This window comes from Xenopus laevis, chromosome 6L (genome assembly GCF_017654675.1).
Source record: "Xenopus laevis strain J_2021 chromosome 6L, Xenopus_laevis_v10.1, whole genome shotgun sequence".
In the NCBI taxonomy this organism is placed as follows: domain Eukaryota; kingdom Metazoa; phylum Chordata; class Amphibia; order Anura; family Pipidae; genus Xenopus; species Xenopus laevis.
In genome coordinates this window covers 51,799,250-51,824,271 of record NC_054381.1, presented here as the reverse complement: position 1 = coordinate 51,824,271, position 25,022 = coordinate 51,799,250, and the positions used below count along the sequence as shown (strand labels likewise).

The following is a 25,022-nucleotide window of genomic DNA, read 5'->3' as shown; positions in this document are numbered from 1 at the left end:
AACGTTTCCCTTTTTATTTGAAAAGAAATGTTCCAGTTTTTTTTTTTTACTGCAATTCCATTTACATGTCTCTTCAATAAACATCTTGAAAATAAGTTTAAGTTTTTTCTTATCTATACCAAAAAATTTAACGCAAAAAAAAAAAACAAAAAACAAACTATTTGCCTAATCAACCCATTATTCATTGCCATGACAGATTGAAACATGGGCATGAGAAACAAAAACAGCACACAAAGGAAAGTATTAATAAAACTTTATTCCCCTATATTTAAACAAAATGTAAGCGTTTTTTTAAATTCTAGACAAACATATCCCCCCCTCCCCCAACATGGTCACTTTATGTTTGAGTCAATTAAAAACTCTATGGGCTTTAATTTAAGCAGAAGGAAAAAAAAAAATACAAAACTATGTAAATAAATTGCCTCTGATCTTTTTGGGAAACCGTCACTAAAACATTGTCGCTATAGAGTCACCTTCCGCCTACACGTGTGAAATTCAGTTATAACGTGCGTTTACAGGTGGAGTTGGCTTTTTGAGGCATTTGGCTCACAATATTCGTTATTATTTGTGCGCCATATGTATCAGAAATGTCTGCTTTAGGCGCAAAATCCACAGTATTGTTTTCCCATCAAGATCGAAGAAAAACAAAATATCTGCAACACGAGCAGCGGCAGAATGTCACCAGATCCACCCATATTCTTTACCCCATTTACAATATAGTGCATTTCAGTTGACATTGTCATTTTTTGTCTACAAAGAACACACAAAAATGAGAGATCAAATTAAGCCAAAAGAAACCAAATTAATAAAAAAAACAAAAAAAAAAAAAGAACTTGCAAAAGTTCCAGAATCTCATGGAGGCATTTCAAGATACCGTGTTGTACGTTATAACTCATCAGTAAGTAATTGTATCGCTGTATATTTGTTTCTATAAAAACATCACAAAGCTGTAATCATTCACATACAACTTTGCCCTAGAGCTCGAAATACAACAAAGCCGTTTGGCTCGGGTTCAAATGAGTTTGAGGTGTAGAAGAGAAGACTGGATACTAAACCATCTCTCAATTACCTTTATCAGGGGCTGATACAATTCATTCTTCAGTAACAAACACAAATAACAGGAGTTTGCTGATGATATGACAAAGGAATTCTTTGTTAATATTAGAGTTCCCTCCCAACAGTGGAGTCAAGATTTGGGTTTGTCTCTTTTCCCTGTGCCTTATATTAAGTACAATGTTCTGGACTCCATTGTGATTCACCATTGATTGTTCTAAATTGTACAAAATGAAAAGCGGATGTCGTACACTTCCACTGCCAATGACTATTGTTATTTGTACAGCTTGAGATTGTTAAAAATAAAAATCAGCTAGAGAAAACAAAAGATTTGACTTTATTGTTTCAATTTTATTACGTCATGCTTTATCCTTGAATTTCTTTTTAATGACAATTGACATATGAATGGTTCACTTCAAGGACCCACAAACGTCACTTATCCTGTTATTCCTGCCCGGGCACCAGGGAGAATATGTATTGTGTGTTTATTATTTGTATTTTATGGAGATAATAAAAAAAAGTACTAATAAATTGATGATGTGAGTGTGCCAATGACCAAATTAGAGGGCTCTTTGGTGCAGTCCTAATTAACAGATTTTGAAAAAAAAAAACCAAGAAACCCAAGAAGAAGAAAAAAAAAAAAAAAAAAAAAAGAAAATTCTGCTGTTATTGTGGTACAGCATCTGTCTGGCTTCACATTACAAATCTATAACAGCTGTTCTTAATAAGCCAATATATATACATATACATATATATATTGAATCAGACATTGCCTGAAAATTTTGTACAATAATCTGGACCAAAGATGGTTCCGTAGCCTCATGTTGGTGTAGAAACACGAGTTCATCTAAAGGCAAATGCTGTCCATGTCCAGGACAGGTTCCTGGGAGAGAAGTTTGTTTAGACGGTTTTCTTGTTTGGTCTCTTGCCTTTCTTCAGTGCCAGCTTGTTCCTAATGTAGCCACGCTTCCTCTTAGACGTCTACAAGTGAAATATATGGTTTAGCGCATGAAAAGCAACAGAAGATTTTCATTCAGTTCAACAACATTTGTATTTAACTGATTCTCTGCCCCTCGGCTATTGGCCCTCATTCACCATAAACTTAATATTAGGATATGTCATTCACTGTTTGGACTCAATGGGCCCCATTATTCAAAAATAATTATTATATGGGAGCACCTGCCATCATAAAGGGAAATACAGGTGGTGTGCAGGGTCAAAAGTAACAAACATAAGTAAAGGAAAGAAATGGTTGCACCTTCTAACATTAGGGTCATTCTTTTCTTTTCTTATGGGACCCATTATTCCTTTATGGCAACCACATATACACTGAAGATAAAAGTATATTATGCTAAACTATGGGATAACCAAAACTGGATCTAAATCTAAAAGCGATTCATGAGATATTTGCATTTTTAGACTGATTCTCAAAAATCACTAGAGATGAACCAGATGAATAGCTCTTTGACTTGGAAACAGCTGCACCAGATCTAACCAAATACAGAACCAAATCACAAAGTACAATGAAATCTGAGGCCAAATCCAAATCATACTAAAGTCATGTGATTTCCACACTAAACATCTGGCAAGATACTTCAGTCCTGCATTTGCAGCATGGCTAAAAGTGACCGGCCGTTCTTAATATAACTCATCGCTGCAGTTATTAGTGGACGGTGGCCACGATTAGCTAAAAGATCAAGAAGTGCAAAAACATACCTTTTTTGATAAATATTTCTGTTTTGGTACAATATTGGTTACTCTAGGTTTATGATCAAGTGCCTCTCTGTTCTCTAGTTGTTTTACTTTGTATATTCTAACAAGCCAGTGCTCCGATGTAAAAGCTTCTTCCAAATGCTTGAATTTGATATCCTTATTCCCAATTTCAGCATTACGCGTCCGGTCAAACCCAGGGGGTGTTCGGAAATCAAGCTGCAAAACAAATTTATACACAATAAATATCAAGTGAAACTGATATAGAAGCAATGTTCAAAACTTTATTTACATCTGCCTTCATTGAGCCCAAGAGCAACAAAATACATTAGGCAAAATCTATGTTTTTAAATGCTATCAAGGTGCTAAAGCGCCAGGTCCTGACAGGTTGACAGGTGCATTATATAAGATATTTAAAAACATTTTAGCCCCTCAGCTGCTTACAGTATTTACTTTCACATGGGTAACATTTATCATGAGAGGCTTTAGCAGCCGATACAGCCCTATTACCCAAACCTGGCAAAGATGTAACTCAATTTTAGGCCAATCACAATACTTAATTTGGATGTAAAAATCCTAGCGACGGTTTTGGTTTTATATCATTTATTCACTCTCTTATCCATATGGACCAATCTAGATTTGATCCAGGAAAGCACACATGACAATGTTAGAAAATTGTTTAATATTATTTGGTCCGCCCCTCAATCGAATGTCTCCTCGATGATCCTATCTTTGGATCTAGAGAAGGCATTCGATTCAGTGGATTGGGAATATTTTATATTTTGCGCCATATGGGGTTCCTAATACAGTTTTTAAATTATAACTCTGCTCTATATAATACACAGGCTGCCCAAATTAGAACTCTGGGCCTTCCCTCCCAACCCTTTAAAATACATAAAGGCACGTACCAGGGCTGCCCATTGTCCCCAACACTCTTTTTATTGGCCATAGAACCACTAGCAGCTTTAATCAGAGCTTCCTTGGATATATCTGGTATCACGAGTGGATCAGTAGAGTACAAATGCAGCCTATTTGCTGCTTTCTTTGACAAAACCTATGACATCTCTTCCTAATTTATACAACCTACTAGGGAAGTTTGGTACGATTTCCAGCTTGCATGTTAACTGGGCTAAGTCCAAAGCTCTTAATATCAATCTCCCATCTCCATTACTCAAGTTATTACAAATTAATTTCGATTTCAATTGGGCACTTCCACATTTAGATTAGCTGGGTATTAAACTCATGGCACAATATAATCAAGCTGCTGATGCAAATTAACTACCTTTGCTCACTAGAGTCAAATCCTTACTTCACGATACCTTGCTGTATATCTATTTCAAACAAAGGCTTCCTTCAGTAGTTACAAAAAATATGCTTGAAATTTATCTGGAAGGATAAACCTCCCCGACTTGCCCATAACACCATAACATATATCCTAAATTGTCTGGCTACACCTGAACTACCTAGTACACTGTTACTGTTTACAAACATAACATTTAAAATGGAGTTATTGCTGCACTACAAAGCTTTATTTACTATGCTATAACTAATAAACATATTCGGTATATAGGTTTCATTTTAATATGGTGCGTCGCCCTTTGCTTTAGGAGAGTCAAGAGGGATCACTAAGAATCTGATATAATATGTCTAACACCTGAGACAGCAAGTTCTGCCAGGGGGATGCCCTCTGGAAGCAATCATTCATCAACTAATTATTATTAGTATTAAAGGGAGTGTATTGGAAGAACTTAGAAATATTTACAATGTACCTGCATTTCACCAAACCGGTAATAAGACATCTTATACATGAGGCAATTGAGCAAGGTTGGAGATCCAGCTTTGTCTACACGGAACTCTCCTTGTGGGGTGAAGTAGTCACTTTCCTGAATGGAGGGGGGGGAAACAGAAAAAGTTATTGGGATCCAGGGTTTTTTTTAATTAAAAGAAACAAATCCCAGTAGGATTTGGATAATTACCCGGATATCTTTCGGGTGTTCCCCTTCTGCTATCCGAACCATCCAGAGGAATTTGTTGATGTCATCGCCGGAATATCCAATTACACCGCCGAAAATTATTAGCACATAGTCTACATCCAAGCTTTTCATTATTTCATAAGCAGCCGTTTCATTCGAGGACATTGCTTTTCCAACCTATACAAAAAATGAGAATTAGTAATCGTGTGGATGCAAACGATATGTAGTATTCTTTCTGACTGGCTCAAGTAATGCCAAGAGCCATAGCACACTTACGAGGGAAATGTAATAAAAGTAAAAAATTAGCTATAGGACTATGGCACCCATAAGTAGAACTGTCTTATTCGTTGGTTATGCACCCGGGAAACTAAGTGCCTTTTATTACATGTGTTTTTGAACTTGATTTGTAGGTGCTGGCTGACTTGCAGAACTTCCCATTAATTTGTGTGGAGAGCAGTGTGCCAAAGCCCTGAAGGCCAAGGTATTCATTCTTACCAAAGCTATGTGGCTATTGTTCCACGTATTGTTGTCTACTAAAGTGGTTCGATTAGCCATTCCTGCAATTTGGTAGCCATAATCCCACCAGGACATAACACGGGCATGTTCATCAGTATTTTGTCTTAGCCAGTAGTATGCTTCTCTGAAGTCATCCAAGATGTTTCGCGTTCTGAAACAACAGTGATTATGTCAAAGACAGGAGTGATGAGGGGCTGCCATATTTGTGCAGTAGGAGTCCGTTAGCATTGGAAACTTTAACTGACAGGTTGAGATGGGACAGTCAGGTTGGCAAAACAGTCAGGTTTAGGAAGTTCTACTAACAATTACTTACAAAAACAAACTTCTCAGCAAAAAAAAAAAAAGTACTGTTATGTACATTCATATTTTAGAAAGTAGTTTTTTAGTGTCAGTATCACTTTAAGTAAAGATATAGGACCTGTTATTCAGAATGCTCGGGACCTGGGGTTTTCTGGATAATGGATCTGTAATTTGGATCTTCATACCTTAAGTCTATTAGAAAATATGTAAACATTAAGTAAACCCAATAGGCTGGTTTTGCTTCCAATAAGGAATAATTATATTTGTTTGGATCAAGTACAAGCTACTGTATTATTACAGAGAAAAAGAAAATCATTTTTAAACGTGGATTTTTTTGGAGTCTTTGGGAGAGGACCTTTCTGTAATTTGGAGCTTTCTGGATAAAGGGTTTCCGGATAACTAGTCATACATTTTAGTCATAACAGTTCTTTTTGGAAAATGTAGTCTTAACAATGGAAACAGTTTAGTGATTACATCAGCAGTCTTCGAAGCACTACTACCCAGAATGCATTTAACCTTAAAGGACATGTAGAAAAAATGTAATCACTGAAGAGCCTCTGACATCTCTAAATACCTGCCACTCTGGTTGTTCAAAGGTTAATAGTAAGGTTGCAGTATCCCATTAATCACTTAGGATTCCTTCTGCTCCTCTAACCCACTCAGCCCCCTCCCTCGTGAATTTCCTTTGGCTGTTGGCTCATGAGCATGCTCAGTTCTTCTCAACTCAGATTAATAAAAACACCCTCTAGTCTACCAGCCAATGAAGAGATGGTGTTGTTGGTTAACATAGAAACTCTGCTCTAGTTGGCTGCTCCTATTTTTAAATCCTACCCCTCTCCTGAGCAAAAAATAACCATTACAGTGCTAAATCCAAGCAGGACTTATCATAGTAAACTCTGCCTGTGTATGCCAGCATTCTTCAATTGCATGAACATTACATTGCATATGTGCTGTTTGCAGATATAAATGCACTGATGATGTGTCAGAGGGAAAGTGGCCCCTGAGTGAAGCTTAATGAATCAGATGAATTCTTAATGAATCAGATGAAAATTAAGCGTAGGACTGGCCAGATATGGGATGACTGACGTAGTTGGCCAGCTTAAATATATTGCAATATATGGACAAACAATCCCTGTGTTGTTTAAAGGGTAAGGCATTTTTTAGTAGCAGTATGCACAAAATGTCGCTGTCTTAAATATATTGATAATGGGTTGAGTGCAGAGGACTCTTGTATTTGACCCTGAGTGAAGCTGCCATTTGTTTTAGGGAAATGTGGCAAACGGAGGGATGTATGCAGTACAAATAATGCCATTTGGGTGGGGGAGATGTGCCCAACTTAAATACTGTACATGGCCGGAAAATGTAGGCTTTACATGTCCTTTAAATTCTTCATGAAGAAACATTCATAGATTTCTAAAATAAATATAAAACACAACAAAGGTACAATAAATAACATGGAAATGTTGAGGAAGTCTTACCCATCATGATTGTATGAAGCCAACACCACACTAGGGCTGGAGTAAGCATTGCTAGTTACCCATGTACAGTGCACAGCAAACATCATCAACAGCATTAGCATCAACATAGTGACTATACTCTTTATATTAGGGCCAAGACCTTCCTCTGCTTTCTCCTGCTCAGACACATGCTTTCTCACTTTGCCAGCCTGAAAGGAAAATAAAAAATAAATAGTAGTAAAAGAATCACTCCAGTTGTAATAAATATATATACACACACACACACACACACGTGAAACAATATTACATTGCTATATGAATGGTTTATTTCTGCAACCTTGAAATCTGCAAAAATGTTATAATTTACCTACTTAATATACATCACTAGCTTAATACCATTGCCAATTATAGCACCACAAACACACACTTGCTGCCAGGTATAATCTCTTGACAGATGTTCGTTACATTATGAATTAAATGTCACCCTATTTATGGTTCCACACTCTTTATAAATGCACCTTGGCCTGTGTTTCTAGTGGGCGGTAGATCAAGGGAAAATTGTGCATCTAAATTATTCATGCAAGCTAAAATAGTAATTTCTCCTTTCAGAATAAGTAGAAGAATGCACAAGTGGTTTACTCTTTAAAGGACAAGTAATGACATCAAACAAGGAGCTTTTAGGTTTAATATCTGCACTCGCCACATGTCACTGACATACTGTGTAACTTATACTGCCAATAGGTCTAAACCCCAAACAAAATGTAATCCAATTTCCAATATACAATAAATATTCCAATGGCTAGTATATGTCATTTCTAATGAAAGCCGTGTTGGTATGGCTGTTTAAGTTCTCTGCACTCCTGGTTCTGTCTTCTGAAGAAATCTAGATATTGCTAAATAATGCTTTCAGTTGGAAATAACTTTTACACTTTAGAAGGAAGGAAAACTAAATGAAAAGGTAAGGATGGAGCAGAGTAATTGCTAAGAATGTATTTAAAAGTAAAGGTTGTCTGTACTAAAGTCCTGCGAGAACCAATTTCTAAGAACCGGACCCCAACCCACATATTTATCCACTTTGAACTACTACCCGACCCAGACACGCAACTACCTAAACCACAACCTGACCCGCAACCTGCTGACCACCATCAAACCGGAAGCTGGATGTGACATCATCAAACGTGCCAGATAGTCGAGAGGGGGAGGGACAGAAGCGCACCGTGTGATGTAAGAGAGCTGTGCCGGAAGTCACATGGGAGGGGGAGACGTGTGGAGGGAAAACTGCAGGGAGAGAGATGCAGCAGGTAACCCGCAAAGCTGCAGGACTCTAGTCTGTACCGTAAAGGTGTGTAGGGGTGAGATAAGTGCTGTGAATTGCATGATACTGAATGAGTATATATCACTACTGTCATAAATATGGATGGATAAAATCAAATCAGACAGTCATCTATGTCTAGAAGTATGGAATATACAAAACACCAACCAGGGGCCCTTTAAAGAAGACGCCATTGCAGAGAAACAATGTTTAAGGTGTTGCAGATATTAGGGAATAGTGGCATGTCTGAGCTGCAAGTGTCTATGAAACAGTATTAGGGAGGCTATTTTCTGCCATCAAGAAAAAGTAATTGGATACCTTTTTTTTTTTTTTTTTTTTTTTAATACAGCTCGCCCAGATATTTAGGGAATATTTATCAATATGCTTAATGCAATTGCTTTTTTTGCATCTTGCCCCCCGCTCCCTTTGGTGAACGAGTCCTCCAGTATTAAAGGTGCATTTTGCTTTGGCTTCCTTTCTTTCACTTATCTTTCCCATTCTGGTAAAGTCTCAATTTACCAAAATCACGATAGACAGCACCAGTCTTGAAGATTTGTTTTAAAAAGTCTTTATTGGAACTTCATGGCTTTATCATCTGAACAAACGCAACAACGTTTCAAGCCGCATGGCCCTTTGTCAAAGTCTCAATTTAACTCAAATCTTTGCAGTAACAAATTTCAAAAACAAAGCTGAAGCATTATAGCACCAATGTTTCAGGTTGGTTTTGCACCAACGGCAACACACTTTAATTCTAAATTAAAGGACACCTTCTCTCTCACGTGTACAAAACACAAACAGCCAGCGATTCCCATGTAGCCTCTTGGCAGAGTAGCGCTCATAACGTAGTACTTACCTAGAGGTGGCAACCAGCATGAAACATAACCTGCCATTTAATACAATCATTGCATAATCAAACGGTTACCCCCACATGCACTACACTGCCAAGGAATTTAATTAACGTTCAAGGGGAAAAATGGATTGTCATTTCAATCACTTCATTTTCTTGTTGCAGAAACCAATACAGAGGTTAAACAACAATTTGCCACATTAATACCCAGGTGCCATTTTATTCATAAAAGACAAAACCGTAAAACCTGTACAAAAGGTAATGTTCTAAGGTAGTGTCATACAGATTTTTTGTGCACAGAAAAGCCTGACGAATAATTATACTGACTTTTTCTTCCCATATACATTAAGAATTATGGGCAGGGCATTTAGCATAAATGTTATATGGCTCCAGATCAATAAAATGCAAATAGCAGATCATCTTATTAAAGTTCATAGAAATTAAACAGGAGATGCAGCATATATAAATATATAGTTCTAATTATCCTTCATATAGTTCCTACATTATTATAAGCTGGAGTGTAATGAAACTGAAAGTAAGAGGCATTAAAGTGGTTGTACACCTTCAAACAAATAGTTGTTTTCAGATGGATCACCAGAAATAATGACTTTTTCTAATTACTTTCTATGTGTCACTGTTTTTCTAATATTGAAGTGTAAAGTGAACTAAAAAAAGTGTTTGGAAGGTGAACAACCCCTCAGTTCAGTTGTTTTCAGATTGTTCCCAGAAATGAAAGACTTTTTTTCAATTACTTTACATTATTTATTTTTTACTGTTTTTCCAAAATCTAAGTTTAAAGTTGAATGTTCGTGTCGCTGGTGTTTCAGTCTGGCAGCTCACCACTTCAGGCACAGACTCTAAACTGCTACAATTTTGCAACATTTAGTTGATACATTTCTCAGCAGCATCTCTGTAATATTAGCAACTACTATCAATTCTAACTGCTGCCTGTAATGAAACCCAGAGATTCTGCTTGGCAGGGAACAATTTACAGGGTCGGCAACCCCTCCCCTTCCAGAGCTGCTTTAGAAGGTGAAAAATGACACTTTACACTTCAATATTAGAAAAACAGTGAGACATAGAAAATAGAAAGTTACTGGAAAAAGTTGTTATTGCTGGTGACCAACTAGTTGTTCAAGATGAATAACCCCGTTAAGTTTGTCCCAGCCAGGTAGGGCCATGGATATTTATATTTGACAGCAAGTCATACTTTTTTTCCACCAAAGTAGACAGCAATTTATATCATAAAATTATTATAAAGTATAGGTTTTTATATAAGCGCTCCCTGCTTATCACTGTCAAACAGTGTAAATCGAGTTTCTAGCTTGGGGAGTGCCTGAATTCCCTGCAAATGCACTACACAGGCAAGTACAGATATGATAACATAACTTCAGCTCAGAAAACAATGAAAATATCTGTGATATATGTGGAAAATATATTTAATTACCTTATCATAGAGTGTACCAGAATTCCGTTCTTCATCACTGCTGTCTTCCACTGGGGGGTTTTCCCGCTTCATGTCATCCCCCAGATAATGCTCAAAAACATTGGAGAAGGCAATGGCAGACAACATGCAAACCACAGGAGTCAAGGTCAGCATCAAACGAACCATCACGCCAGCAAAGTAAACTGCACTAATTGCATACAGAGCAACTGCAGAGACAAATGGCAGTTCATAGGTTTAAGAAGAAAAAAAGCAATAATCATCAGAAACAGCATGGAGCTATAAGTACATGGCATCCACATCAAAGCAAGAGAGGGTGTTTATTGCATTGGCTTAAAAGCTATACCCTGACACAAACTAGATTGGGAATGTTGTTCCTGAAATTGCCCCAGATCAGCACCCAGACCTCACTGCCATTTTAAATGTAAAAGACTTGCGTGCCTTTGACAGCAGGGTAAGAACATCACTAGGAGGCATGTAAAGAGGCCAACTTTGGTGCTTTCAGGGTTGAGCTACTCTTGGAGAGGTATGAAAATCTGGACCTGCCCCATTCAGGCAGTGCTATTTACTTTTCTGATTGACAGCACACTCATAGCCTTAAAGATAAGTGTACTGGGAATCAGAACAGGAAAGTGCATTGAAAGGACTGTCAGAACACAAATAGAACACAGAAGACCCACAAGAAGCGTTAATGGAAGGAGACATGGTTGCAGAAAAGAAATGAATAAAAGGGAAGGTGGAATGTAAGATAACTATGGCACACATGGAGAGATGAGTTGAGATTAAGACTAAAAGGCAACAAAGAGCGAGAGAGAAAATACGATCATTTTACTGTAAAGAAGTATAAATAAAAGGGCATGGGTGTCCGGGTGCCGATTTACTTCAATAATTTACTAAAGGCAACATTTCCTAATTTCTTTATTGTTTGACATTTCCCTGACAAAGTAAAGTCATATTGCTCTTTTGAGCACTTAATATGGGGGCAGCTGTTCTCATTGTCTATGGCATAAGTAACTATAGACATGTGTTCTCTATTAGAAAATAATAATATTGAGTTCTTCTCCATACAAATTCCACCCTTATGTTTCCCCTACAAACTGGAGGTAGCTTCCTCCTAAAACAGAATGACCGGTTTCCCCATCTGGCACTGGTACTAGGTTCTCCCTTCTGTCACATTTAATGACAGAAAGGTATCACTTTTGCTTAAACAGGTTCCCCTACATAATCTCCAACCTCTTATATATATATATATCTGTGTCGAATTCAAACACACAGGGAACCCATGATCACAGAGTACAACAATGTGTTTGCAACACCCTACTGGAGAAGCAGCACATGGGACTTGCTTGTTTGAAACAGTTCTATGTGAGTGGTAATTTAGGTAGAGACTGTGTTTTTAAAAAAGGCTTTCAAAAATTCAAGGGATGGTCTTCAGTTCAAATGAAAATAGTCATAAACCTACAGTTGCTCCAAATATTCAATGGTGGAAATTTGTGTTTTTTAAATTATATTTAAGATTTATTTTGTCCAAACATTCCTTTTTGCATATTAACATTTATACCTGTGTCTGGGAGGTGAAAGGAATTCTAATGAGACCAGAATATCGACATATATTTCTATTATGTCTATTATGTTGAAATGCCTCAGCCAAAGCAAATAAAGCCAGCGATCACTTCTTTGGAATGATAACATGTACAGAATATTTAATGTATAAACACTACTGAATTATTCTTCATTTTGCATTTAAAGAAATAATCAATAAAAGAAAAACCGAACACAATTTTAAGCTAGACAGGTATGGGTACATTTGAACTATTTTTATTTCCTGCTTACCAAAAACTCTTTCATCGTTGATATTTTTTATGCAGAACCAGAGCCCAGCGGGAAATGTACATACTAATATATGCAGATCAAAAAAGAAGGACACCCATGTTGTTGGTTGATGTTCAGACACAGATGCAATAATGGGGATATGGATTTTTGCATACCTGTTAGGAACAAAAGAGAACAAAATGAAAAGGTCTATTGCTGAACAAGCCCAAACGCACAGTTCTAAGGTACACTTTCCCATAAAACAATCCATCTTTGAAAACTCCTAAGATATTCTGACAAAATAGTGTAATTTGCAAACAGTACTCCAAATTTATAATAAAAGGCCAATTTAAAAGGAAAAAAAATATATATAAATCACTGGGAATACCCATTTCTTAGGAATTAAGGATTTTTCAGCCTATTTTCCTGCTGCAACTAACCATGTATCCCTAACAAACATTTTAAAGTGGACCTGTCTCCCAGACACTAAGAGCTGTATAATAAGTCCTTTTCAAATTAAACATGAAATCCAATTTCTATTTTTTATTAAAGCATAAAGCATTAAAGCTGTTGTAAGCTCATTTAAAATTTTTATCTATCAATCAAATATTGCCTGCCCCTCCTCTAGGCCTTAGGCATAGGGGCGGAGTAGGCAATTACTTTCACTTTCTATTCAGCACTTACTAGATGTCACTACTCTCCCCACATTCCCCCTCTGTCTTTACCATTTAATTGCGTAACCAGTGCACAGGGATGGACATCAGGTCCCCATTCTGGTGCACAAACAAGATTCTGAGATGATACAAGGCTTGTCTTAATAACAGTGTCCACAAAATGGCTCCTGCCTGCTTGCTATAATTATGAATTCCCAGACTGAAGGAAACAAGATTCAAATAATTGATATAATAATATAATTAAAGTTCATTTTGCTTGACTAATGTTATAAAATAGGATTTTGAATTTTTTTTTTGGTTGACGGGTCCCCTTTAAAATAGATCAGATACTATCTGAAAGGGTTGTGGTTTTCCTTGTGACACTATTGATTCAAAATCAATAGTTGCATTGGTAATTTGCAATTAATTAATATATGTGTACTTCAGACTGCACTGAATTCTATGAAGCTATGAGGTACGTATCCACTGAAAAGTGGCCTGTAGTGAAATCTACACAATCTTTCAAACTTCGTTGTTGGGGTATAATAAATGTTGGTATATATTTGTGAGTAAACCAAGACAACTGACTTTAAATGGAAATAAAGCAAGTAGTGGAAGGCTAAAATTTATACAGCACTGTGTCTCTCTCTTGTTATCGCTTCACTATATAAAGGCTTGGAGTCTGCCAGATTGTGGCAACACTTAATTAGGTATATTTCATAGACAATATGGGATACACTGTAGGCCTGTTAGATACATTTTGCACAGCAGCACAGAAAAATGAACTAGCCATGCAACATATGGATTTTATTGCAATCTTGTGTTAAAAGGGATGGTCTAGCAACTTTAAATTAGCAAAAATGTACTAACTGTTCAGGACTACCCACATTAGGCAAATTTTACAAATCCCTTTGCATTCATTGAGCTGGTATAACCTTACTGCATAAAAAGAATGCATTCCAGTAGAAGGTATTTGATCTTTTTTACATGTGGGGTGATATAAAATAAAGATAAAAAAAACAAAGTTCCACGAAATCTCATCATGCAACTAAAAGACACTTTGCTGAATGCCACAGAATCTGATTCATTATGTTGTGACGTTAAGTCTTGCTTTCATGCACATGTACCCGTACGCCACTGTATTGCAATGACAAACAAAAGTCAGTCATGTTGTTGTGGATAGAAAATCTGTGACAAATCATATTTTGATTTTACATTTTTTACATTTAGATACATGCAACGAAATCTGTCCAAAAAAAGCCCAAACGAAAAAAAGATACTAAATTAATTAAATCACTGTAAAAATAAAGTTAGCAAATACCCTGTGTCCCAAAGTGAGTAAAATCTTCCACTCCACGGAGCAATGTAGCCTGCAAAAAAATGCAAAGAAATAATCAATAACCCTGATAAACCTATAAAATAATGTATTTTTCTATTCAGGCATCTTATTCACTGACTTGTTGCTAGGGTAAACTGGATCTAGCAACTATATAGCTTCTGACAATGGAGGGAAGCGAAACAAAAAGCTAAACAATTTAAAAAACATAATAAAAATATAAAGACCAGCAGAACAATTGTCAGAGAATATCCAATTATTTTGGAGGTTGAAGTGGAACATGGGGAGTTTGGTTAAAGCTATACAAAGAGTAGGACAGCAAAAAACCAAACACCCCTGTTCACACTTCTTATGTTAAGTGGTCAAAACTCCACATGTACCACTGGGTTACTGGTTTATCCAAAAGGTTTTGGCTTTCTGGCTTAGTAACTAGAGTTTTAAGCAAAAGATGTCTTAATGGCAGGAGGAGGCATGTGATTTGAAATGGACTAAATGTAAAACATACCACATTTTTCACATGTAATAAAGTGTATTTCTTGCATAAATATGTCAAATTTCCAGGCTACATTGGAAACAATGTTTATATCTTCATACATAACATCACTGATTTGTAAGGCTAAAACCCAAGCATCAGTGTGCTTAGCTCTGGCCATACATATCTTGTAGAGGAGCCATTGCCCTCTCATAGTCAGTTACAAATAGAAATAGAGAGAATAAAAGACGTGCAAATACCTGTATAAGTCAAATAGATGACAGTGAGGAATACAACTCCAGCAGCCAACGATACACCCAAGAAAAACAGTGTCTGGAAATCCTGCTTACTTAGTTTGTCTCTCAAGTACTGAAGGAAGGCATAGGCTTGCAGCAGGGCAAAGACTCCTACATACATAGGGAGGAATACATTTTTAAGGCAGCATTAGTATATCCTGCAAATAAGATGTCTTAAAGGCAAAGTGTTAAAAAGTTGGTGAAACAAAAGAAAATATTAAATACAATGTAATGTCTTTGGTTCAGAGGATTACACCATTGTATCATTCAGTCAGTATCTGACCAAGAGACAGATAGATCATATGTGAATGTGTTGAAGCTAAAATGATTTATGATGCTTAACAGTGCCAAAAATCGACAAGCCACAATGAATAACTGGCCCAATTGTATGCATCCCTTTACAACAAACACACACACCCACACACCACACACCACACACACCCACACCCCTTAAGATGGTAAAAGGTATTCAGGCAACTGGGCATTTCAGGTGTGTCCTGTGCAAAAGAACTGACAGCCCCACTCATTCAACACCACTGCATATGGCAAAACATCAAACTGATGCTGCTTATTTATAGTGAAATTAGTTAGGAAATGTATTTTGCTTTAGACTAAAAAGAAAATGGTAAAATAGTGAGTGCTAATATTCCATAAAGAAAGAAATTACCCAGCCTCCAAAGTTCTTAATAACCATACCTGCAGCTGCCATATGCTCACTTGTCCGAATTGGCTGAAATCCCACAAAGGGAATCTGCATTGACAGTACTAAACCCACAATGTAAAAAGTGCTGTAAGCTGCAAAGGAGAAAAAAAAAAAAGGAGGGAGTATTAACATTATATACAACTTTCTGATTTTACGTTCCAATATTCAACACGTTTAACCATGCAGCTTTATAATCCCTTTTCATTTATTTGCTTCAGTTAAAATCAAATGCTAAATAATTTCTGTCTTGTTATAATGAAGACAGAAAATGCATAGAGCAATTCATTGAATTTGCAATGTAAATCAACTCAGAAATGCACACCTAAATACTTAAATCTTCAAATGAAATGCAAATCATTTACTTCAGAGAATAACAATGTGTTTGGAAAAACTATGTAAAAGCTCTACAGCACTAAAACAGTCACCAATATAAATTGTAAACGTCTGGAGAAATCTATGCATGGTTAATGTGAGGGTATGGAGGGGTCAGTGTGTTTCATTTGGAGGGTTTGAACTTGATGGACATTGGTCTTTCAACACGATTCAATTATGTTAAGGGCACAGTATATGGCATGTGTAGGACTGTAATTCATTTCAAAATTATATTAAAATCACAGAAAACATGTAATTCAAACAAGACAATGTTATTGGTATTACACCCCAGTGAAGCTTAGTACATTATACCCAGGTACCTTGGCAGTGTGCTGGAAAGCACGTGGCCAAGAAAGCACTCTTTCTTATATGTGGCCTTGCCCTAAATTATCTGAATTTAGGAGGAACATTAAGAATATGATCACAAATATGGGGAGATTCCCATAAGGCTCTCCTGGGCATGCCCCAAAATACAAACCCTGCACTCTGAACAAAAGCTCTTCAATTTTATCTACATTGCCATTAAACTCTCAATCACTTATCTGGTAAGCATTAGAACCCCTGGTATACAGAAGATTAAACTAATGGAACAGATGACTGCAAGGAGACCCAAGGCTGAAAGGCAGCAATTGATATCCAAGATTTCTCTATGGAGGCCTACATTAAAAAAAGGGGAGAAATTCCTGCAGGTCAGTGGATGAAGACTAAGAAGGCAGAAGCAATGAGTTTAAAGCCATGAGTTTACCTTGCATGACTGTAAAGGCATAAGGACACACCTGAATCTTTTTTTTTATCTTGGTAAAGAAAACACACTATAAATAAACTACTTGAAGCAGAACTAGAAATTACAACAGCAGGGTCCTTCTACATCTTGCTTCTGTTGAAATGGATGCAGTTGGCATCTTTCAGGCTGAGAAATGATCTGACTAATAGAAAGGAAGCTTAACTAATCTTGGAAGGAAAGAAGCATGCTTCTACCACTGTCTGGTTCTTGCAATGCCACTAAACTGAAGAATCAATCCATCAGCCAACACGCAGGGGGAACATTTCTCTTAATTAAACCTCAGTCGTGCAAACTGCATTTACCACAAGAGTTTATCTGAATTAAACTGGAAAAGCAAAAGCGCACAGTACCAATACATATTTTTTATGTGCAGCTATCTAACACAGGATCAATGATATTAAAGATAACATGAGACGGTATATGTAATTCAGTTAATAGAGTAATTACATAACCATAGTTTATATAATGCCACCAAAAAGCACGGCAAAGAGGTGCTTATGTGCAATACCACCAGAAAATTTCTTGCCCATTATAAACTTCTATACCAATGTTTTTTGTCTTCTCTCAGTAAAAATCCAGGCATAGGTATTTAGGAACGGCGAAAAATGGCAAATTTCTGTAACACAGAGCAACAAATCTGTTTAATCTGATCATTCAAGTTCAAGTCACAATAACAAAAGTATGTCACTTTGCTTTGGCATACACCTAAATAAGCATTAGTATAATATTATAATAGGAGGCTTGCATCAGCTTCCTGTTCTGCCATAGGGATATTAGTTTGCTTTATAATTCAGTTTTTTCCCTAAGAGAACTGCTTACTTAATGGCACATTCAGCTCTCATCCATCATGTTAATTTATGAAAATATTACCAAATTTTGTTTGACATAGCATTAGTTTGGTGTAATCTTCCTTTAACTGTATCTAAGGCTGACATTTTTTCCAGAACAAAATGCTCTTGAAACCCTTTATTATTTATCCAGTGCACTTCTAATCTTAGTATGACAAAACATCCATCAAAGAAGCCATAATTTGCAATAAAATATCCTCTATGGCACGGATTCATGCAATATTATTTGCATCAATTTTTGAACAAAGTTTCCTTTGTTATTTTCTGTTCCACTTTGAAAACAAAGCAGAACAAAGTGAAATTTTTGAGGCAGGAACACTGAGCATTCAATGTACTTTGTCAATGACATTTATTTGGGGTTGGCAGAGACTACTAAAAGCAGATATTAAATAAACTCCATAGTTTGCTGTAAAAAACAAAACTAAAATATGCACAGCAGAAGATAACATGACTGCTAATACATCCTTATTGAAAAAAATCTTAAATTGCCTCAAATTTATCCCCCTAGGAGCCTTAATATAACTGTAAGACTGCCACCGTGTGGAGACAGAAGTCTCAGTGTGTATTTGTCTATTTTGTATTCAAATACATGAATACTTACCGCTGATCTTGGGCGAAAGAGTAACAATATCATTAATTACATTTCTGTGTTTATTAAATAAAAAACAGGAATCACGTAATTTATCTTAACGTTTAAAATAAAGAACCCTACAAAAATAAACAGATAATACATATGACTATGTGATGAGAGCTAGACCAGCTACTGTAACAAATAAGGGACTAAAGCTAAATAAAATTATAAGGGGGAGTAATATGCCCTGATGATCCATGCTTGGACTTTCCTAATGGAGAGATCAATATTGCTTGTTCCATAATGGCACATATCCCTAAAAAGTAGAAGATCTTATAAAGAGCTAATGACACGAGAAAATGGTTAGGTTCCCATTCGTTTTTCAGACCTGAAGACTATGGCAAGCTGTACAGCATTAATCAGCTTTCATTCCATTGTAAATTAATTTAATATGTAAAGAAGTGAAACACACAAACGGATTTCATTTAGAAGGCAGAATGCATTTGGCAACAAAAACTGCCATGGATAGATCTGTATTTAAAGGGATACTGTCATGGGATTTTTTATATTTAATTTTGAAATCTGACATGGGGCTAGACATATTGTCAGTTTCCCAGCTGCCCCCTATCATGTGTCTTGTGCTCTGATAAACTTCAGTCACTCTTTACTGCAAGTTGGAGTGATATCACTACCCCCCCCCAGAAGCCTAACAACAGAACAATGGGAAGGTAACCAGATAACAGCTCCCTAACACTACAAAATAGAAAATTAGATTTTCTATTAGATAGGAATTAGGAATTTTTCCAGATATTTTTGTTCCTTGCTGATTTTTCATGTATATTTTTCATATACAATTCTTATTATCATCCCATACTATCATAGCAGGAGGTACACCTTTTCATCTACATCAGGAGAAAAATACAAAGTGCAGGCTTGCTAAATAGCTGGATAACATCTTGAATATCAAATAAAATTCAGTCACTTTCAACAAATAATATACTTTGCATAAATAATTTTTACATTACCAGACCTTTTCTGCACTATAATATGGCCGTGTTTCTGCTGGAAATGTTAAATCTACCGCTGACAGAAATTCTTACAATATGCTCATTTCTGATAACTGCTTTGTTAAGAAAAGCAATCTTGCCAATAAGAATATTCCGTCTCCCTATGTGTGAGTGGTCAGCATTCTTAATTTAATAGTTACAAGGACACAAAACAGATTGTATTTACAAAATTGCTTTTAGGAAGGAAAAACTGCTTCTTTGCAGAAAGCCATTACAACCCCCAATGCCATAGAGAAGTACATTGTGCCAGGCAGAAAGCAAAATGTAGTCTATATGTAATTAAAAGAATCACATCATTTTCAACAAAATTGTGCTAAGTACAGTGAAATATGTTGGTTTAGAATTATGGAATTTCTAAATGTTAAAAAAAACACTTTAGTGAATTGTCCTCTGTGCCTTTTATAGCATTTTGCAATACAAAGGTTGTCTAAATAACCGTGCCCATGAATATGAATGCCAAGATTGAAAGAAGCAAGATTTAATTAAATTTATATAGTTTAAGTAAAGTTTATTTTGCTTGACAAACACAATAGAAATTAATTTAGAATTATTTCTTAAGGTGACAGGTCCCCTTTAAATTCTTTCTGCAAATAATGGATGCTGTATGCCCTGTCTTAAAGAAAAGGTCCATCTGGCTTGTTATCAGCACACAGCCAGCATCCCTGATGGTGAGGGTTAATGCACATGGCATAGGGAACTTGCACATCTGGCAAGGCACCATTAATGCTGAACGACGTACAACATTTCTGTTATCCAGAAGACTCTTTCAGGGAAGGACTTATTATGGCAAGGCATGCCAAACCATATTCTGTATGCATTTCATCAGCATGGCTGCATAGTAAGTGAGTCTGAGCTAAACTGGCCCATCTGCAGTCCTGACCTGTCACCAACTGAAAACTTTTACCGAATTATGAATGAAAAATGACAAAAAGGGGGTTATTTATCAAAGTCTGAATTTATCTCAATATTTTCTGCTACAAACGCCGATCAAATCCACTTGGGTTTTTTTACGCTTATTCATTATCACGTTTTCCTGAAAATTTGCTTTGCAGGGGGGGAAAAAAAAAAAAAAATCAGATTTTCAAAAATTTTTCTGACTTTTTCATCCGATTTTCCCATAATTTTCACCCGAAAACTCTGAGGTATTGCCCCGAGATCCAGCACAACAAAACTTTGGGTCTTCTCCCATTGACTTATATGCAACCTTAAAGGAACTGTTCAGTGTAAAAATAAAAACTGAGTAAATAGGTTGTGCAAAAAATAAAAAAAATTCTTATATAGTTAATTAGCCAAATATGTAAAGTATAAATACTGGAGTGACTGGATGTCTAACATAACAGAACATAGCCCAACTTCCTGCTTTTCAATTCTCTTGGTTTCCACTGACTGGCTACCTTGGTTACCAGGCAGTAACCAATCAGAGTCTTGAAGGGGGGCCACATGGGTCATATCTGTTGCTTTTGAATCTGAGCTGCATGCGGAGGATCAATTGCAAACTCACTGAACAGATATGTACCATGTGGCCCCCCTTCAAGTCGCTGACTAGCTCAGAGTTATAGAGCTGCAAAGCAGGAAGTTGTGTTCTGGCTATTATGTTACACATCCAGTCACTCCAGTCTTTCTTTATATATTACATTTCTGGCTAACTATATATTAGAAACATTTTTTATTTTGCACAGCCTATCTATTTATACACAGTTTTTATTTTCACACTGAACTATTCCTTTAACAGGTCTGAGATGCCGGATTTTCAGATTCTGACTTTTCCATCCTCGGGGTTTAATAAATCCCGAAAAATTAGAATTTTTCGTAATTTTTGCATTCGGAATTTAGTAAATAGCCCCCATAGTACCATTAAAAAATGGGACAATATTTCACTTTCAAAACTACAATTTGTCTTCTCAGTTGCCAAATGGTTACAAAGAAGAGGTTATTACATTTTACAATTTCAGCATTTGATATGTTGTCTTTGTACTATTTGCAATTAAACAGAGTTTAAATGATTTGCAAATTATCCTATTCTATTCCTATATTCAATTTACACAGTGTTCCAACTTTTTTTTTTGGAAATGTGGTTGTAATTCCTTTTTAAAAAAAAAGTTTTCCTATAAAACATTTCCTTAACACCATTTCCTTCTAAATATATCACTGCATCATTAAAATGCATATATATTCAAAAAACAAATAAGCAATCAGACATAATAAATATATAACAAGGAAGTTATGCAATAGCATATCAGGCATATTTCAAACATTAAATTCAAAAGTAATTAAAAAGGCAAATTAAAATGCAGGTTTGTTTTTCTTTTGCAAGTGCCTGAATGATTAAATCTTTGCCAGCAAATTACTAGGAATGACGCTTGTGTTAATGCTAAAAGAAATACATTTGAACATTACTATTCTACGACTGGGTCTTAATTACAAAAATGTAATTGGTTGCACTCATTTTGCTTTCTTTGTAGTTTAGATGGATCTTATCAAAGTTTCCGCTTGCGAATAGTTTTCATTCCTACAAGGAAATTACTACAGGATTGGGTCAAAGCATAAAATTCTACAAATGCCTTCCAGTGAAAATGATTAGCCTGGCTCTAGTTTATGGAAAATTCTCAGAGAAAGTCTGCACAACACATGATCAGCTGAGAAGCATTAGTCATTTGTAGTTTTGCATGTGATTCTACAGCAAATTTATTAGGACATAGAGAACTAGACCCACAGGCAACAATGGGATCAGAATATTTATCTGTTTATGTCGGCAGGAGAGGAACGCATCAACTAACTGACGAGGTCCTTGTCCTGGAGGAATCTATCAGATACCGCTGAATCACCAGCTAATACCTGCCCTGAATGGCTAAGACTTTCCTAAAACAGTTTTGCTCAGTGACTGGATGTTGAGCAAGATTTTGCAAATATTTTTCTGTACCAAAAGTAGCTTTATCCAATTTACTAAAGGCTAAATGACAGCAAAGCTCTGATTAGCTGCTATGGGTTACTGCGGTAGAACAAATCTCCCCTGTGTTAGTTAATTCAACCCTAAAGGATTGCTGGAATTTGGAAACTGTGGTGTCTCTGCTGCCCTCCTGCACCCACCTTTGAGTCCAGCTCATGGCTATCTTTTCTCCCCCTGTAGCCTGAGCCTATAAAAGCACAATAATGTGGCAACTCAAAAATGCGAATGATTGAGGTTGATAAATGTTACAACAGCCCGAAATTGTACAAGAAGCAGACGTTCTGAAAAAATATTATAAACACATTATATGTAGAAATATACACACAAACACACACATATACATATATATATATATATATATATATATATATATATATATATATATATATATATATATATATACATACATACATACATACATACATACATACATATACACACACTCACACATTCACTCTGTATATAGAGCATTTAGCACAACTATTGATCTGTATAATATATACATTATATACATTCATATTAAATACTGGCAAGTCAAGAGCCAGCAGTAGGGATGGGAGAATTTTTTCGCCTTGTTTCGCCTCAAAAATGTCGCCCACATCGCATTTAATGGGTGTCGGCGAAATTTCAGCGGTGGTGATTTTTTGTCGAAACGAAAATGGGTCAAATTCGCCCATCCCTAGCTAGCACATGAGCAAACACTGTGACTGATCAATATATAAAACAATTTTGCTGCAGCATAAATCAATATCACCAAGACAATGTGTCCAATGGGTTCTACAATGTAAGTTCTATGAAATATGTGGCTATAGGACTATATTGGGGAGGTATATTGGGGAGGAGCATAGCATTCAACAAGTACTTCATTGCCTGTTTTTCTGCAAATGGTCTGCCTATGGAAGACCCTAGCAGCAGCAGGTGAATAGAATTCTGCTGAAGAGAGGTTAAAGGGGTTGGTAACCTTTCAGTTAACTTTTAGTATGATGTAAAGAGCAATAGTCTGAGACAATTTGCAAGTGGTTTAATTGTGTTTTTTTAATTATTTAGCTTTTTATTCAGCAGCTTTCCAGTTTGCAAGCTCAGCAATCTGGTTGCTATGGCCCAAATCACCCTAGCAACCATACATTCATTTCAATAAGAGACTGGAATGTGTATAGGTGAGGCCAGAATAGAAAGATTAGAGTCATAAAAAGTAGCAATAACAATAAATGTGTAGCCTTACAGAACATTTGATTTTTAGATGGGGTTAGTGACCCCTATTTGAAAGCTGGTTGGAGTCAGTAGAAGAAGGCAAATAATTAAAAAAACTATAGAAAAATAATGAACACCAATAAGTTACTTTGAACTGGGCATTCTATAACATATTAAAAGTTAAGTTACTTTGAACTGGACATTCTATAACATATTAAAAGTTAACTTAAAGGTGAACTACCCCTTTAAAACATTAAACAGGAGTAAAGTATGAAATTAAAGAAATAACCCAAAATGCATTATTTGTACCTTTCTTCTAGGTGTAAAAATGCACCATTTTCTTACCTATGTAGACTCTCTTGCTGTATCGCTGCATCAGTAACAACACAAACACATGTAGTGGAATAAGATTAATGATAAACACATAACCACCCCAGGCAGACACCTAAAAGGAAAAAAAAAAGCGGAAACTATTTTGACAAGCACCAGGCATCCAGCTTTTCTTGTGAAATGAAGACACATCAAAAAATTCAACTCAATTTAAATTTGCAACTAAGATTAACAACAATAACTGTTTATAAGTGGGTCAATACTCGGAGGCCAGAGGACTAATTGATATGGAATGTTGTCCCTTCCAACTGCTTGGACAGCAGATGGCCTCTGAGTTGGCCTATAAGTTTTCAATTTTCATCTTGAATATGGATGACGCCTTATGGGCACCCAAGAACACAATTAATACAATTATACTGTACGGCCAGTTTCAGTCAATAGCCAACAAATAGGTATGAAATGAAATATACAGTACCCTGGACTTCAGGTACAGGTATGGAACTGGTTATCCAGATTGCACAAGAGCTGGGGTTTTACAGATAATGGATCTTTCCGTAATTTGGGTCTCCATACCTTAGGTCTACTAGAAAATCATGTAAACATTAAATAAACCCAATAGGCTGGTTTTGCTTCCAATAAAGGTTTTATTATTACAGAGAAAAATGAAATAATTTTTACAAATTCAGATTACCGTATTTGGATAAAAGAGTCTATGGGAGACAGCCTTTCCATACTTTTAGCTTTCTGGATAATGGGTTTCCAGATAACAAATCCCATACCTGTATTACAATGGGTTTGTAACTGGACACTTGTGTCCAGCTTTAGTGACACCTATGTAAAGATCTTTAATACAATTAAAATCTAATACAAATGGTACACTCTACTACTCATAGCAGGTTGGACTGTGCATATATCTGTAATAATTAACATTACCAAATGCCTTATTTTTGTATTCACCAAATACCAAATCTTCCACTAAAGATTTGGGCAAATACCAAGCTGAATCTAAACCCTAATTTGCATATTCA

General features: G+C 36.1%; 1 protein-coding gene across 1 annotated transcript in view; it reads right to left on the bottom strand.

Moving 5' to 3' along the window:
* Nucleotides 1–25,022, bottom strand: part of stt3b.L (STT3B, catalytic subunit of the oligosaccharyltransferase complex L homeolog) — a 42,605-nt gene continuing 17,583 nt past the window's right edge. Inside the window, exons 5-16 of the mRNA XM_018267473.2 lie at nt 24,010–24,109; nt 15,878–15,976; nt 15,146–15,292; nt 14,399–14,447; nt 12,446–12,600; nt 10,616–10,821; nt 7,031–7,218; nt 5,232–5,403; nt 4,740–4,913; nt 4,533–4,646; nt 2,770–2,982; nt 1–2,034 (exon numbers count right to left, since the gene is read on the bottom strand). Coding sequence (XP_018122962.1) covers nt 1,954–2,034; nt 2,770–2,982; nt 4,533–4,646; nt 4,740–4,913; nt 5,232–5,403; nt 7,031–7,218; nt 10,616–10,821; nt 12,446–12,600; nt 14,399–14,447; nt 15,146–15,292; nt 15,878–15,976; nt 24,010–24,109 — 1,698 coding nt within the window. The 3' untranslated portion in view covers nt 1–1,953. The remainder of the gene's footprint in view (nt 2,035–2,769; nt 2,983–4,532; nt 4,647–4,739; nt 4,914–5,231; nt 5,404–7,030; nt 7,219–10,615; nt 10,822–12,445; nt 12,601–14,398; nt 14,448–15,145; nt 15,293–15,877; nt 15,977–24,009; nt 24,110–25,022) is intronic.